This window comes from Vanessa tameamea, chromosome 31, assembly GCF_037043105.1.
Source record: "Vanessa tameamea isolate UH-Manoa-2023 chromosome 31, ilVanTame1 primary haplotype, whole genome shotgun sequence".
NCBI lineage: Eukaryota > Metazoa > Arthropoda > Insecta > Lepidoptera > Nymphalidae > Vanessa > Vanessa tameamea.
Window position 1 is genome coordinate 2,222,537 of NC_087339.1, and position 18,579 is coordinate 2,241,115.

The 18,579-nt window shown below is 38.3% G+C and overlaps 2 protein-coding genes across 2 annotated transcripts in view; one reads left to right on the forward strand and one right to left on the reverse strand.

Moving 5' to 3' along the window:
- Positions 1–232: 232 nt before the first annotated feature.
- Positions 233–15,783, reverse strand: LOC113404299 (ATP-dependent RNA helicase abstrakt). The gene is made up of 12 exons (XM_064220078.1): positions 15,494–15,783; positions 9,946–10,128; positions 8,638–8,805; positions 8,315–8,504; positions 7,279–7,415; positions 6,296–6,393; positions 5,417–5,580; positions 4,879–5,084; positions 2,131–2,247; positions 1,827–2,017; positions 1,490–1,589; positions 233–362 (listed from the first exon to the last, which is right to left on the reverse strand). The coding sequence occupies exons 1-12, from the start codon at positions 15,690–15,692 to the stop codon at positions 274–276; spliced, it is 1,842 nt and encodes a 613-aa protein (XP_064076148.1). The 5' UTR covers positions 15,693–15,783; the 3' UTR covers positions 233–273.
- A 1,339-nt stretch (positions 15,784–17,122) lies between these two features.
- Positions 17,123–18,579, forward strand: part of LOC113399209 (uncharacterized) — a 100,277-nt gene continuing 98,820 nt past the window's right edge. Inside the window, exon 1 of the mRNA XM_064220072.1 lies at positions 17,123–17,431. Within this exon, the coding sequence (XP_064076142.1) occupies positions 17,278–17,431 (154 nt within the window). The 5' untranslated portion in view covers positions 17,123–17,277. The remainder of the gene's footprint in view (positions 17,432–18,579) is intronic.

Sequence of the window (18,579 nt, forward strand, 5' to 3'; positions counted from 1 at the left end):
AAAAATATTTTAATGGCGGCCAACGGACATTTACAATCTGTGAAAAGGTAAGCAAATAAAATGAACAATTGCTAGATATTCGGACAGAACTTTCGCATTACTTAACGACCGCTAAGCGGATGGGCGAGTGCCGCCAACTGTCGTCCTTATATAGCCGGTCGCAGTGTTGCTACTTTTGATTTGAATTTTCTTCTAATAATACGTATTACAATTTCGAAATAAAACATTCAAATATCGTATTAAACATTTATTAATAATACTATCAAATATACACTAATAATCGGCCGCGGTATTCGCCAAGTAATCTCGTCTTCCAATATTCGATGCCTGTTTGTTCTGGACAGCTTCGAGTTTCGGACATTCTGTAACAAAATATAAATATATAATTGTTATATGTTAAGTTATATTTACTAATATAAACGCTAAAGTAACTCTGTCTGTTGCGCTTTCACGGTTAAACTATTGAACCGAATTTTCCTGGGAATCTGTTGTAAACCCGTATACATCGCCATTGACTGCCTCGCTGGTCTTGTGGCCAGATTTATGTCCGCAGACTCCGAGGTCCCGGATTCAAATCCTAAGTCGGTTTCATCAAAAAAGTTCCCAGTAACGGCCCGGGGTCTAAAAGTTGGAATTGTGTACAAACCCGTGCCTCAGACAGCACGTAAAGCAATTCTTTGCGGTCTTTGTCCCATCGAATTAGAGAAAGCACCAGCACACCTGAGTAGTTGGCTTTGATGAATTTTGCTTTGAATCAAGCTTGAACCCCAAGGACGTACTCTACTTTTTTATAACTGGAATCTATGATCGCCTTACCCTAAGAGCCTTACCTAGTATTCAATATAAATTCACAATACTAGAAGCACAGATAAGCAAAACTTTGACCTTGAACTGCCGTGACGTCATTGCTCGAGATTTAATCGTGGTGTCCATTGTGGATTCGTTAAACGTTATGAATGTTAGAGAAGTTAGCTATCGTAACTTTGGAAGTAAAATTAAACTGGTTAAGTGTAATAGTGTTGTATTATAAATAGGGATGTATCGATCCAGAATTGTTTGTAGTGCATATAGCCGAGCTGTTAACGAATCTCATGGAATGTGTTAATCTAAGGTTTGTTTATCTTAACTCCTCATGCCATTGGAATATATTTTCGTTATTCGGTAAGAGTCTGATTGGCTTAAACATGATTTTGTTCAATAAAAATTCGGAGCCATTTTGAAGTGAGCTTCTTATGGGAGGCTAAACCGCTTCGTTACGTAACGCGTTACGGCGTCAGTCTGTCTGGCTTTCCTTTCTCTTACGGATATGGCAGCGGTAGGCGGGTATTTCCCCTCTCACTCTAACCCACTGCCGTATTTAGAACAGTTTAAGTTATCACTTCTGTCGGGTGTACCGAGGCGCACACGTATTTTTCATTATAACTAAACCATTTGACAGCAATTTCAAACAATTTATAATAATAGACATTTATGTAGTCCGGGCTCATACCAGTAATCCTGTGTCCAAGACCACCGCAGTAGGAACAGCCTTGGCCGTCTGCCATCGGTACATCTGGTTCTCCGATCATGTCTAGTAGGAATGCCGGTACCTGGAAATTGAAAAATTATACGTACAGGAGATTATCCTTTAATCACGGCGTCTAGTACAGGAGGCTGCAGTGCAGTAACATGATGTAGTACAGGAGTCTACGCTATAGTCAAGGGATCTAGTACAGGAGACTGAAGCCCAGTAACGTGATGTAGTACAGGAGTCTATGCTGTAGTCAAGTGGTCTAGTGAAGGATTCTACGGTACAGTCACGTGGAGTACAGGAGGTATCCACTCACCCGTTGGCCGGCCTCAGTGAGTAGGTGTGCGAGGTCTCGCAGCACACTGGTGTCAGCGGCTCTGCCCAAGAGCGTGGTGGCGACTCCCCCCCCACCGGCTCGTCCAGTACGACCGATGCGATGCACGTAGTTCTCGATGTCCTCCGGCATGTCGTAGTTGATCACGTGCTGGATGTTCTCGAAGTCCAGACCTGGAAGGGGGTTTTTTTAATTCGGTACGATATATACGGTAGAATATCTTATGATAAGGTGGGATCTACCAAAAGGGGCTTTCACAGTCGGAGCTCTATATTAGTTAAAGTACCTTTGCTAGCGACGTCCGTAGCCACGAGCACGTCCTTCTCTCCTTTTCTAAAGGCTTCTACAGCACGAGATCGTTCTTCTTGATCCTTGCCACCGTGAATGGCCACAGCCTCCACACCTGAAGCACACAGTTATAGTTATAATAATAATGGTGATGACGACGGTGGTGATGACGACGGTGGTGATGACGACGGTGGTGATGACGACGGTGGTGATGACGACGGTGGTGATGACGACGGTGATGACGACGACGGTGATGACGACGGTGGTGATGACGACGGTGGTGATGACGACGGTGGTGATGACGACGGTGGTGATGACGACGGTGGTGATGACGACGGTGGTGATGACGACGGTGGTGATGACGACGGTGGTGATGACGACGGTGGTGATGACGACGGTGGTGATGACGACGGTGGTGATGACGAAGGTGGTGATGACGACGGTGGTGATGACGACGGTGGTGATGACGACGGTGGTGATGACGACGGTGATGACGACGGTGGTGATGACGACGGTGGTGATGACGACGGTGGTGATGACGACGGTGGTGATGACGACGGTGGTGATGACGACGGTGGTGATGACGAAGGTGGTGATGACGACGGTGGTGATGACGACGGTGGTGATGACGACGGTGGTGATGACGACGGTGATGACGACGACGGTGATGACGACGGTGGTGATGACGACGGTGGTGATGACGACGGTGGTGATGACGACGGTGGTGATGACGACGGTGATGACGACGACGGTGATGACGACGGTGGTGATGACGACGGTGGTGATGACGACGGTGGTGATGACGACGATGGTGATGACGACGGTGGTGATGACGACGGTGGTGATGACGACGGTGGTGATGACGGAGGTGATGACGAAGGTGGTGATGACGACGGTGGTGATGACGACGGTGGTGACGACGACGGTGATGACGACGACGGTGATGACGACGGTGGTGATGACGACGGTGGTGATGACGACGGTGGTGATGACGACGGTGGTGATGACGACGGTGGTGATGACGACGATGGTGATGACGACGGTGGTGATGACGACGGTGGTGATGACGACGGTGGTGATGACGACGGTGGTGATGACGACGATGGTGATGACGACGGTGGTGATGACGACGGTGGTGATGACGACGGTGGTGACGACGACGGTGATGACGACGACGGTGATGACGACGGTGGTGATGACGACGGTGGTGATGACGACGGTGGTGATGACGACGATGGTGATGACGACGGTGGTGATGACGACGGTGGTGATGACGACGGTGGTGATGACGAAGGTGATGACGAAGGTGGTGATGACGACGGTGGTGATGACGACGGTGATGACGAAGGTGGTGATGACGACGGTGGTGATGACGACGGTGGTGATGACGACGGTGATGACGACGACGGTGATGACGACGGTGGTGATGACGACGGTGGTGATGACGACGGTGATGACGACGACGGTGATGACGACGGTGGTGATGACGACGGTGGTGATGACGACGGTGGTGATGACGACGGTGGTGATGACGACGGTGATGACGACGACGGTGATGACGACGGTGGTGATGACGACGGTGGTGATGACGACGGTGGTGATGACGACGGTGGTGATGACGACGGTGGTGATGACGACGGTGGTGATGACGACGGTGATGACGACGACGGTGATGACGACGGTGGTGATGACGACGGTGGTGATGACGACGGTGGTGATGACGAAGGTGGTGATGACGACGGTGGTGATGACGACGGTGATGACGACGACGGTGATGACGACGGTGGTGATGACGACGGTGGTGATGACGACGGTGGTGATGACGACGGTGGTGATGACGACGGTGGTGATGACGACGGTGGTGATGACGACGGTGATGACGACGGTGGTGATGACGACGGTGGTGATGACGACGGTGGTGATGACGACGGTGGTGATGACGACGGTGATGACGACGACGGTGATGACGACGGTGGTGATGACGACGGTGGTGATGACGACGGTGGTGATGACGACGGTGATGACGACGGTGGTGATGACGACGGTGATGATGACGGTGGTGATGACGACGGTGATGATGGTGATGATGATGTCATCTTGACCGATTTCGGTCACGGCGTCAAATCTCAAAGGTCAAAGGCGTCCAATGTCAGCCTACGCAGGACATAGCTATTCTACTTTAAGTCCGATAGGACAGCAAATTCGACACGACCGGATACAGTTCAGACGTAGAGCGGATTAGCGTACGTTCCGAGGCACGGGATGAACGCTTCAAACTTCACGCTCCGGGCTGTTACTAAGTATTTCTTGATAACAAACACCAAATAACATTTATCCGGCGCGATCTGGGGTATGAACCCGGGAAATCGGACTTTGTGGCCTTAATTTTTACCGCTAGACCAACGAGGCAGAGAAATAATAACGTCTCCTTGGTCGAATATCAGCTCGGAGTCTACTGTGTCTGTTGTTTATTTTTAATTAATTGAAGGATTTGATCTTGGAAATCAACATGGACATCCTGACGTGCTACTAGACAGGATTATTTTTAAATATATCAACCAGATTCTTGAAAGAACACGAGTTACTCGGGGTTTTGCCTCTTGTGAGTCCTTCAAAGGTTTTACTGTACGGTCCATGTGAATCGAAAAAGGCTACCTGAAAATACCTAAAGGTAATATACCTACCTAAAGAATCTTTATTTAAAAAAAATGACCATTGGTACTCTGAAATTGTGTGTGCTCCTCACCCTTGAGCAGCAGGTACTCGTGGATGGCGTCGACGTGCTGCTTGCGCTCGGCGAACACGAGCACGGGGGGCGGAGTCTTCTGCAGGCAGTGCAGCAGGTGCACGGTGCGCGCCTCCGCCTTCACGGGCTCCAGCTCCTGCCGGACGCTCAGCGACGCCGCGCCCGCGCGGCCCACGTTCACCGTCACCGGCTTCACCAGCGCCGACCTGGGGGGGGGGGGGCGCTAAAATTATCTATGCGACATCTAGTATGTTGCACGTGAAACGACGTCTTTTGTTTATGGATGTGTCATAAACAAGGAATTTCTATTAGATATCCTCCAAAAACATTTCGGTGGTCCACATCGGAACTTGATACCAGAACCTCGAGTTCTCTAACCGTATTTTTTGAAATTACTCGTATTGTCCCCCTTTGAAGTAATAGTAATACCATTTACCCCTCCGATTAAACTTTAAGCTTGCGCTAGCAGTGGGGAGGACAGTAACCCAAGGGGTTTTACCCAACCGTTTGTATATTAATATACTTATTCTATCCAAACCTTGCGAAGTTCTGTATTTTCCTGGGCATGGTCGCGCTGAACAGCAGGGTCTGCCGCTGACCAGCGAAGTACGAGAATATCGTCCGGACGTCTTCCTCGAAACCCATGTCGATCATCCTATCAGCTTCGTCCATGCAAAGATACCGACAGACATTCAGCCTCACCTGGAAAAATGAAGATTTTTTTTTTCTGTGACCATTTTTTTTTTTAAATGAGTACCGTTGGGCGAGAACGAATATCGACCATCCCTAAAAATGACAAAAATCTTGGGAACCGAGTTTTGAGTTCACGTACAAAAAATCATTGTAATTACTCAATACAAGATTGTATTAAAAATAAAAAAAGGATGGACATTTTTATTTATATTTATTGACATCTAGCCAAGATATATACATATATATATTTAATTGTACTTTACTGAACGTATTCCGATTAAAATGGTGGAAAAGAGTGCCTTTGAGTTTCTTGGCGGTTCTTCGCGGTAGAATGTCAAAGTCAGTCGGTTCGGAATTTAGCACCTCGGACCTGAGAAGAACCATTGTTATGTACAATGATAATTATATTTTAGCTATTTGAAATAGCCTGGAGGCGATCATTTCATTCCCAAGGTGTGCAGTCAACTAAAAAGCCATTAGTGTTGTAATATCCTTTAGCACACAAACGCTCTTTAACGATTCTTTTGAATTTTATAATTGAATAACTTTGAACGTTTTCTGGGATCCTGTTGTAAAAACGTATACATGTGTGTATGTGCTTTTCGAAACGGTAGATTTACATTAACAATATGGCAGAATCTCGACCGGGACAACACTCACTGGAGCTGAGGTGTCATTTCGTAAAATCTTCCCGTTGAGAATTTATAATCCGATGTTTCCTTACCATTTTCTTGTCCAGCATGTCCATTAGACGTCCGGGGGTCGCTACCATGATATGCACCCCCCTTTGAACCACTTCCATGCATTCTGACACGGCTACACCTACGTACAATATCATTGGCTGAATGCAAAACGCTTGGCTGTATAAATTTAGACAATTGACAACGATTACATTAAAAATAATGTCCGCCTCGGGACGCCCGGTAAGTTAAAACTAAGTTGAACTATATAATATTGAAATTGTTCGAAAAAAGCTCAGGTTATTATTTAAATTGTATGATAACGTAAATATAATCTTTTATTGATTATTACATAGTTACAATTGTTGAATATGTACATTAGTATTTTCTGTATGTACATTATTAGTATAGTTATTGCCTGCCTACCGCTGCGTAAGAGAAAAGGAAGCCAGGCCGACTGGCGCCGTAACGCGTTACGTAACGAAGCGGTTTACCCTCCCATAAGAAGTTATCACTTCCAAATATTGCGATGACAAATTATACTTTAAATAGCAATTTTAATTCATATTTTTACTGTAAACATTTTTTTTTATATACTAATATTATAAATACGAAAGTAACTCTGTCTGTCTGTTGCTCTTTCAACAAAATACTTATTTATTTATTTCTAGGTACACAAACAGAATACAATCAGAACATACATTAGAATTAAGGACTTACACAACTTTGAGCTAGACAACATTCCTAAGCTTGTGCACACGGCGTGCTCGTAACATTTATATATCAATGCAGTCTGGTGCTATTTTATATAATAATCAAAAATTTATAAATTACAGTGAACATATAAATTAAAAAAAATTGAAATTATGTAACATTAATTTCAAAACTGACTACTGAACCGAATTCGATGAAATTTCGACCCAAAGCATGACATAGGATACGTTTAATGTCTAACACCCAACGAACAACCTCTATAATGCGAGCGCAGTTACAACTAGTTCTCCATGAACTGAACCCTGACACTGACCTCCGATCGCCAAACAGCTCCTTATTTCAGGGCTCCCGGTCATCTTCAAGTGTTTCACGAAGTGCAGTATTATATCGTGAGTCTGTTTAGCGAGTTCCCTTGATGGGCAGATTATCAGACCATATGGACCTTCGTTTCTGTTGAAAATAATTAAACAGCTGATATAATTTTTAATTCGCTCTAAATATTTATTTACATAAGACTTATTAACTATATACAAACAAGAATTTATATATATATATATATATGCTGAATTAGGTTATATATATATATATTTATTCGATTGTAGCTGTGCCCGCGTCTTCGTGTGCCAAAGTCACCCTTTAATACATCAGCTATCTGCCAGAGAAAGTCCAGTCAAAATCAGCCGTTGCATAGATTAGCCGGAACAAACAGACAGACAGACAGACAGACAAAGAAGAAAAAATTGTTATTTTGGCATATGCATTTATTATATGCATTTATTAAAACGCGGTTATTTCAATATTACAAACAGACAGCCCAATTTTATTATACGTATAGATAATATTCCCATCGAAGGTACAGAAAAAAAACCTTAGATTAACATATTCCATGAGATTCGCTAACAGCTCGGCTATATGCACTACAAACAGTTCTCGATCAATACATCCCTATTTATAATACAACACTATTACACTTAACTACTTATATACACTTTAAATTCACTTCCAAAGTTACGTGACTTCGACGACATTCAAAACGTAATTCATGAATCGACAACGAACATTATTAAATCTCGACCAATGATGACGAAAATGAAATGAAATGAAATGATGAAAAAACCCAAACGCCTCACCGATATTGGTCAAGTCTTAGACCATTGAAATATTTTTTTGGTGTCGAGGATAGATTGTTAGAACACTCCTTGAACACGGGAACTTAAGATGGGGCTGCACTGCCTCACTCGGCCTTTAAACCGGAACACAACGATTGCATCGCGAAGTGCTGTTTTGGTACCTACCCATTAGCTTGCACATTGACACTCGTCACGCTCACCGTTTAAGCTACCACTTACCGTATAAACGGCATTTTGACCTCCTGTTCGACACAGAACATGATAATGGGCAGAGTGAAGACCAACGTCTTCCCGGAACCGGTGAAGGCTATGCCGATCATGTCCCTACCGCTGAGAACAGCTGGTATACCCTGGACTTGGATGGGGGTTGGGCTCTTGATACCTTTTGCTTCTAGACCACGGAGGATACCTGAAATTTGTTGACATTTTAGAAAATTTGATCTTAGACATTTTGCTACTAGCTTTTCGCAATGAATAAATATTTCTATTAATTATTTCGTGTAGACGACTAGAATAGGTCGAGAGTTTGATTATTGACGTACCTTTTGGAAACTTCATATGCTGAAACGTCTTTATCGGTGGTGGAACATCTTCGCCTTCGACCAAGATACGTAGATCTTGTCGAACGAGATCGTGTCGTGATTCCGGCAGATCGAGGACACAGCGCGGAGCGCGCCAGGACGTTTTTATCGGTTCCGAGTATTGGATACCTGGAATCAATTATTTTAACAACCAAAATGAGAAGGCGTTTTTTTGTAATGCCAAAACTCTTGATAATGTGTTGTTTGGTCGTAAAAATATAAAAAACTTTAGTAGGATAGTATACTATTAATATCACCCGACTTTACGGGGTTAGTAACTCTTTTATGGGAAATGTATACACTTTTACAACAGAAAGTTAGACTTAACCATCAAAACCATTCGATTGGAAAATGGAAAATTAACAAAACAAAATCGTTGAGGGACGTTTGTGTGTAAAGGACTAATTATGACTTCTTGGATGATAACACGCAGTGCCTACATATTACGTTATTAATATAAGCAAATACCACTGTCCATATTTGGCACCTAGAAACAGATCGACGAAAAATAAATCATTGTGTTCTGTAGTTAGTCTCCATCTAAACTTCGCATCGTAATATCGTCGCAATAATTAAGTCCTGCCAAATTACAATACTGCCATACATACGTACATCTATACTCGAATCTCATTTCGTCGACAACAAATAGGAAACATGGAAAACACTACGAATGAAACGACCACCTCCAAGCCGTTTCAAAAATAAATATGAAATTTCAACTTTAAAAAAAATTGTTGGAAAATAAAATAAATACGGATACTCTCGTTGAGTTCCTTTTACAGGATCTCCCGGATGTTTCATTCCGAGGCGGTGGCGGATTTTTCGGTTTTTTTTTTAGTATAGGTAGACGAACGAGCAATAGATCCACTTTTTTTTTTTATGGTATCGGTAAGCGGACGAACAAATGGTCCACCTGATGTTGTATGTAGTCACCATCGCCCATAGACAAATTAGCGCTGCTAGAAATATCTGATGAGTGGTGGTGGAAGCCCTACCACCAAGTAAACCTGCACAGAGGCTTGCATAAAGCCAACCTTTATCATAAAAAAAAGATACGACCTGCTCATCAAATAATCGCAGTTCAATCTGATTCAAATTTAAATTGGCGTCATTTCACGTTCTGGTCTATTAGACCTTCAAAAATTGAGCCATTAATCTCGATCGTACCGTTCAATCTCCATCTTTACCATCGCACGTGACGTTGGCGAAAACAAGAAAACCACAAAAAAAAAAAACAAAAATTAAAAAAAAATGTTGCTAAAAATGTACCTTTCGCCAATTCCGCAACCCCCATAAGCGCTGTATTCTGAGCGACGCTTTTCAATATGTGTTCCTCTTCCTTCGCCTGCCTCTCAGCAGCGGATAGGGCTCTCGCTTCTGCGATCCTTTTTAACTCGCTGTGCTGATCCAATAGAGACACATTGTACCGTCGTCCCCATTCTTCTTGGGAGGCTGAAACGTTTTTGAAATCATTAGAACAAGAATAAGAAAATTATACATTAGCCCCGGCTTCGTACGGGTGCAGTACTGATACTAAATCTTTACATAGTATAAACACACTTTATTATTATTTGATACTAAATCTTTACATAAAACAAAGTCGCTTTCTCTGTCCCTATGTCCCTTTGTACGCTTAAATCTTTAAAACTACGCAATGGATTTTGATGCAGTTTTTTTTAATAGATAGAGTGATTCGAGAGGAAGGTTTTTGTATATAATACATAGACAATATAGTTAAGTAACACTGATAATTTTAAAAGTTTCTAATGTGATGTCGTAAATTTATACATTTTTTTGCGCTTACATTGGAAACGCTGGCTGAACCCTACTAGATAGATCAAAATAATGTACTACAGAATTGTACACCTCAAAAATGTCTACAAAAAAGTCCGCGATGGTATATGTCTATCTCTTAAAGATAGCCCACAATAACATTTTTTTGTCATTTATTTTTTACCACAAATATTGGCCAATTTTCGAAGCGATTTTAACCTATACAGCATTAATCCTTATACAATTAGGTACCTTAAATAAATTGTGCACTCAATATAGATCAATATGGCCCTTTACATCATGTAATTTAAATGAATATTTTCGAAGATATTACAGTTTTAAAACGCAGGGACATAGCGGTTTGTCTTTCCTAATGAGTGAAAACTGTGTGCGTTGTACCTATTTGTTATCACTATATAGTATAAAACAAAATTGTTGCCGCTGACTGTCTTTTTCTGTCTATGCTTAAATCTTTAAAACTATGCAACGGATTTTGATGCGGTTTTTTTTAATAGATAGAGTGATACGAGAGGAAGGTTTTTGTATATAATACATAGACAATATAGTTAAGTAACACTGATAATTTTAAAAGTTTCTAATGTGATGTCGTAAATTTATACATTTTTTTGCGCTTACATTGGAAACGCTGGCTGAACCCTACTAGATAGATCAAAATAATGTACTACAGAATTGTACACCTCAAAAATGTCTACAAAAAAGTCCGCGATGGTATATGTCTATCTCTTAAAGATAGCCCACAATAACATTTTTTTGTCATTTATTTTTTACCACAAATATTGGCCAATTTTCGAAGCGATTTTAACCTATACAGCATTAATCCTTATCCAATTAGGTACCTTAAATAAATTGTGCATTCAATATAGATCAATATGGGCCTTTACAGCATGTAATTTAAATGAATATTTTCGAAGATATTACAGTTTTAAAAATTGCGGAACGTAGCGTTTGCGGTGGTACCGGCCGGCCGGTGCGGCGGGAGCGTGCTATAGGCGCGTCGGATGCCGCGGTTCTCCCTGTAGCACTTTGAATTTAGCAGCGATCGGACGCGGTTATTATCGGAGCTCTCTAGCGATTGAAATAACAATCCATACTTCCATACTAATATTCTAAATGCGAAAGTAACTTTGTTTCTCTGACTGTCTGTCTCGCTTTCACGCCAAAACTACTGGACCGATTTAAATGAAATTTGGTACACAAATAGTCTAGAGCCTGAGAAAGGACATAGGCTTTTTAATTGGAAAAAGTGCTGTAAAGGGTTGAAAAGGGGGATGAAAGGTTGTAAGTTGTTGAAAGTATTGTCATGTTTAGAATTTTTAGAACTAGAAGCATAAAACTTATATTTTAGGCTGTACACTTATAAAATAACATAATATCATGACACCCACTCGGGAGCGAATTTTGGATATTCTACCCCTAAATGGGTGAAATAGGGGTTGAACGTTCGTATGGATTTCTTTAAGTTAGAAACATGAAACTTTATTTTTGGGATACTGATTAAAAAGGAGTAGATACTTATTTAAGTGTTTCTGCATATTCTACCCCTACGGGGGTGATATAAGGGTTGAAAGTTTGTATAGAAGTCCGTCATTTTTAAGATAGAAACATGAAACTTTATTTTTGGGATACTGAATAAAAATTAGTAGATACGTATTTAAGTGTTTCTAGATAATCTAACATTAAGGGGGTAAAATAAGGGTTGAAAGTTTTTATGGGAGTCAGCCATTTTTTAAGTAACAAACATGAAACTTTATTTTTGGGATACTGATTAAAAATGAGTAAATACGTATTTAAGTGTTTTTTGATATTCTACCACTAAGGGGATGAAATAAGGGTTGTAAGTTTTTATGGAAGTCGTCATTTTTTAAGCTAAACATATGAAACTTTATTTTTGGGATACTGATTAAAAATGATTATATACGTATTTAAGTGTTTCTAGATATTCTACCTCTAAGGGGTTTAATAGGGGTAGGACATTTTTTATATAGGTTAGTCTGGAAATCCGTCATTTTTTAAGTTAGAAGCATGAAACTTTATTTTTGGGATACCGATTAAAAATGAGTAGATACATATTTAAGCGTTTCTTAATATTTTACGCCTAAAAGGAAAAAGTAGGGGTTGACATTTCGTATACAGGTGTTAGTCTGGAAGTCCGTCATTTTTAAGTTAGAAGCATGAAATTTTATTTTCGGGCTACCGATTAAAATGAGTTGATACGTATTTAAGCGTTTCTGGATATTTTACGCCAAAGTGGAGAAATAGAGTTTGACATTTCGTATATAGGATAGTTTGGAAGACCGTCATTTTTGAAGTTAGAAGCATGAAACTTTATTTTTGAGCTACTGATTAACAATGAACAGATACGTATTTAAGCGTTTCTTGATATTTTAGACCTAAAGGGCAAAATAGTTGTTAACATTTCGTATTCAGGTTAGTCTGGAAGTCTATCATTTTGAAGTTAGAAGGTCGAAATTTTATTTTTGGGCTACCGATTAAAATGAGTTGATACGTATTTAAGCGATTCTGGATATTTTACGCCAAAGTGGAGAAATAGAGTTTGACATTTCGTATATAGGATAGTTTGGAAGACCGTCATTTTTGAAGTTAGAAGCATGAAACTTTATTTTTGAGCTACTGATTAACAATGAACAGATACGTATTTAAGCGTTTCTTGATATTTTAGACCTAAAGGGCAAAATAGTTGTTAACATTTCGTATTCAGGTTAGTCTGGAAGTCTATCATTTTGAAGTTAGAAGGTCGAAATTTTATTTTTGGGCTACCGATTAAATATGAGTTGATTCGCATTCTAAGGGTTGAAATTCATGCCAATGTGGTATTCAAAGAGGTATTACATTAACGTAACATTTTAAATTAATTTGTAAATATATTCATATTCTACGCGGGCAAAGCCGCGGGTAAAAGCTAGTATACTATAAAATGTCATTATGAAAATAAACCGCTATGTCCTTGCATTTAAAATCTGTAATATCTTCGAAAATATTCATTTAAATTACACGCTGTAAAGGGCCGTATTGATCTATATTAAATGCGCAATGTATTTAAGGTACTTTTTGGGTAAGGATTAATGCTGTATTGCTTAAGATCGCTTCGAAACTAAGCCATAATTTCTCGTAAATAACTAAAGGATAAAAATGGTTAACGTAGGTTATCCCTAAAAGATAGACATATCATCGCGGACTTTTTTGAAGGTCTTTTTCAGGTGTACAATTCTGTAGTACTTTATTTTGATCTATTTTGTGGGGTTCATCAAAATCTGTTGTGTAATTTTAAAGATCTAAGCATACACAGGAATGTCACAGACTGTGGTAAGCGACTTTGTTTTATATGATGTAATTATTGTATTTTTAAATAAATCAAGGACAACTGTGCAAATTGTGCAATTAGTATTATACTTTCATGCAAGACAATGCCATAGAATACAATTTTACAAAATTTGATATCAATAAATCTCACTGAGTTTCGTAGCCTGGTTCTTCTCAGGGCAGAGTATTTACTGCTCCGAACCAGCGGTAGTTTAATTTTTGCTTGCATTGTTTAATAATAACTGAGTCTATTCAGACAAGAGTTAACAAGTTAAATGACTGCAGGATTAGTTTAACATATATTAGTCATGTTAATATATGTATGTATATTTTATATTTTTTTGAATTAAATGAAATATTAATCCTTAATCAAGGTTCATGTTTGAGTAGATAAAGGCTATTTTCTCCTCTTATTTTATATATTTAGTTACCCTATAGGGTATTATTGATATATCTTTATTTATTTGTAAAAAAAAGTAGAAAAAAAACTCCTTTTTGATGGTTCTTCTCATTTGAATTTACATTACGAGCTACATGAGATAGAATCGCAGGTGATAAAATAGAAATATGTCTGTACAGTCTTATCCAACACCGAGAGGATACAAATAAACAGCATTTGATATTGAATTGGTGAATCATTGGTTGAGAGCTCGAATAACATATGATATTCATTAAGGATTTGTGAAATGTAATAATATTAAGTATAATATAATTGAGCCGAGATGGCCCAGTGGTTAGAATGCATGTATCTTAACCGATGATTTCGGGTTCAAACCCAGGCAGGCACCACTGAATTTACATGTGCTTAATTTGTTTATAATTCATCTCGTGCCCGGCGGTGAAGGAAAACATCGTGAGGAAACCTGCTTGTGTCTAATTTCAACGAAATTCTATCACATGTGTATTCCACCAACCCGCATTGGAGCAGCGTGGTGGAATATGCTCCATACCTTCTCCTCAATGGGAGAGGAGGCCTTAGCCTAGCAGTGGGAAATTTACAGGCTGATTATGTATGTTATGTTATGTAATAATATTAAGCTGTAAATAGTTTTGTGGTTGGTTGGTTTTAAATAGCAAGTATTTTCTATCTAATAATTATTATTGTGTTGTTTTAGGTTGTGGGTTTTTAATTCTGTCTAATTATTCCTTCAAAATTAAATTGAGCCTGTAATCTCGACCGCACCGATCAATCTCTATTGTGTCTTCTCCATCGCATGTGACATTGGCAAAATGATCTGTGCCTTTTTGGCACAAATAAAAGCCAAAAAAACGGATTTGTAAATAAATTGAGTTTTGAACATAAATAAAGATGTTATTGAAAATTTGGAAGTAAAATTAAACTTGATGTAATCAGTTGAGTTTGAATGAAAAGTGTTGTATTATAAATAAAGATTATAATCAAGAACTGTTTGTGGTGCATAATATAGCAGAAAAATTAGCAAATCGCATGGAATATGTAAATCTAGGGTTCGTTTATGTTAATTTGATGTAATAATAGTTGAACTATTGGTTCAAAATGTTTTTTATTACTTTCTTTTTCGGATCTAAGCGTATATAGCGGACGTGTCCAAATAATCACAAAGAAAGTTGTCTTTTTATATATCTGTGTTTTTAAAGTAAGACACGATGAACTGTGTCGTAAAAGTTATATTATAATAAAGAAAGTTAAAAATGATTTTTTTATAGAAAAATTTAATTATACCTTCATCGTCTGGGTCATTCTCGCTGGAACTCTTAGTTTCAGCAGCGGCCTCAGCGGCAACTTGGCCGAGACGTCCTAACTTTAACAATTTCTGTTTCTTTCTTTCCTTAACAGGTATATAAGGTTCGTAATTATCCACATCTTCTTCAGATTCTGAGGATTTCTCGCGATGGTAACGTTTAACCGGTACTTCGGACATTTTATTTTAAAATATTCATAATTTTCAGAAATTAAACTTTGTTTTCGTCCTTCTGCAAAACATTGATTTGACATTGACATAAGGATACGGGACTGCCATATCTTAAAATGTTATATCCCTACATTCCTAATTTTGTTTCATATTAAAAGTGAAATAACTCAGATATATTCTTATATAGGTATAATATGTAGGATTCACAATCGGAATCAGCTTGGGAGACATTATTTTTGTTATTTTAATACAACTTTTTTGTTGATAGGGATAAAAAAATTCAAAAATAGTTAAGCTATGTAATAATGGTCAAATATGGGTTTTATGGCTATTATACTATGTATATTGATGCTCACGACTCCGACAGCTGATTTGGTATTGTTTTGCTTATCTTTGTATTTCCTGCCAAGGGAAGTTTTGATCAAAGCATTGAAAAGACGCCGTCATAATATTAAAATGTCGTTGAAGAATGATTTGTATTGTCTGAAAAAAATAAATTGTCGTTAATATAGGAGGGTGGACCAACAAATTGGAACACCAGATGAAAAGTACTCACTACTCACTAATGTCCATAGACATTAGAATTGTAAGGAAATCTGTACATCGCCTATGTTTCAAACACCTTGGGAACTGTTCCATGTTTATCGGTACAATTGATGATGATTGGGTAGTACCTACCAAAATGGGCTTGCACAAAGTCCCACCACCAAGTAAAAGCAAATAATTATATTAAAATAGTTACTAATTTAACCATTGTTTTTAAGCACTGGAGCTCATATGTTGACAGTAAAAATTTATTGACTAATGGGAGTAGCAACTTACTATATTTATTATCTATTATAAAAAAATATATATTTTGATAACTTTGGAATAGTTCAATATTATATTGCATAAACATTACTTAAATTCCACTGAGAACAAAACGGTTGGTTTGCTTGTTGCCAATCATATCAAAAGTACAGTTTAGTTGGGAAATACTATACACTATGTTGCTAGAATTTGTGTTATCATTCAACGCGGTCACCTATAAAAGCTATTTTTAAATCTGATTTGGATATTTTTATAAATTAAATCCTCAATGTCTTCAAGTTACCTCTATAAAGTTATATGAACTAAGTTTTAATCCTAATAAATATATGGTGTTTGTTTACGAAAATAGTTGACAAATACTATGTTTGCAATTATTGACAATTACAAGTCACAACGAATTACGCAACATTGTGTAAAATTTTGTTGTTGAAAACTTATGGTTCTTGAAAGGTATTTACAAAAACTTAGTCACTTAAACGTGTTGACAACATTTTTCCGCTTGTAGAGACGCAGTATTAGAAAGAAAACGTGTAAATTCATACCATAACTGAGAAATGTCTTATTTACTTGACTATTGATAATGTATTTCCGTAATGCAACCTACTTCATGACGGAAGGAAGCAACCAATAAAATCGCAATTACGGAACGAAACAGAATTTGTCAATGTCAGATCAAAACATTAGTGACACGTAACTTCACATAATTAAATTTGCTTTTTGTGACCTCCAAATGTGAAAAATCGCAAAAATACACACATGTTCCGATCGTTTCTAAAGTTTGAAAATGTCAGATAAATGTTTTGGTGACTACACGACCAGGAATGTTGTGAAAAATCCACTCTTGTCCTCAGCCGTAACTGGACTATCTATTGAAGATTTGACGCACAATGCAGTTTTGTTACCCGCTATTCCTAGCCAGGAACTGATGGCAAGACAAGGTTAGTGCTATTTTAGTCCCTGAAAGGTATTAAAACTATATGTTTCGCACGACCTTGGTTAGAAAGTGAAATATACATCACATCTATTTTCAAACGTCGTCTGTCAGTTTTTGTTCGATTAGTGCGTTTTTTTCGCAAGTTTTCTAAAAACATTGAAAGTTTATTGACTGCTAATATAAATATCTATGTGTAATATATTGAATTATTTTAATTTTTGTGACGTTTTGGAGAAATTGATGTATTTTTCGTAAAATGTCGTCTTTTTTGTACAAATCGTTTAAAAACGCACCGTTCCAGAGTGGCTTTGCGCCAGATTCGCATTTACCATCAAGTTCAAATTATAAAAGTGTCGGAATGATTTTTAAAAAACTAGTAAGTTATAATTTGAATTTTTTAATTTTTTATTTCAGTTACATAATATTTTTTTTATCGCCGTATCGTAAATGATCGTGTAAATATATTATAATTTAAAAACAGTAGGTTATTTTTGTAATATATAATATATTTATAATATTTTTGTGTTATTCTCGGTCAATATAATCTTAGATTTTTTAAAATGTATTATACCTCCAAAATTTGTGTCCAGTACATAATTTAATTTACTATAAATTAAAAAGATAATTTAAATTATCGTTATTAATTTTAGAATTCCACTCTCAAATCTTATAGTATACAGATTGAATTTAATAAAAATAAGATGTCCTTGAATAACATACAAAAATTTGTTATTAAATAAACAAAAACAACTCTTAACTAGCCGAGATGGCTGAGTTGTTAGAACATGTGTACCTTAACCAGAGATTGTGGGTTTTATGTCCATGCTACGTTACAGAATTTCCTTGTGCTTAAGGTAGAAAATATTGAAGGGAAAATGTTGTGAAAAGTCACATTATGTCCATCAAATAGTATTAGAGCAGTGTGTTGCAATTAATTACAAACCTTATCCTCAAACGGAGAGGCTGGCACTCATAAGCTGTTACTGTATAATTATCTCAAACGTAGAGGAGGCTGTGCGATATTGAAAAGCCATTATTGTACTGTTAATTAAAACCCCATATTAATTGTGACATAAAAACTGTACTGTCTTTTGGGAGCTTTTATATTCTTAACTGCATTCGTAAACCAAAATTATTTTTTTATTTACATAT

Excerpts from the sequence above, each read along its gene's own strand:
- LOC113404299 (XM_064220078.1), bottom strand. The coding sequence starts at position 15,692 with ATGTCCGAAGTACCGGTTAAACGTTACCATCGCGAGAAATCCTCAGAA. Across the intron at positions 6,394-7,278 it reads GAGCTGTTTGGCGATCGGAG|GTGTAGCCGTGTCAGAATGC; the intron begins GTCAGTGTCAGG and ends TATTGTACGTAG. Across the intron at positions 2,018-2,130 it reads TACGGACGTCGCTAGCAAAG|GTCTGGACTTCGAGAACATC; the intron begins GTACTTTAACTA and ends ACCCCCTTCCAG.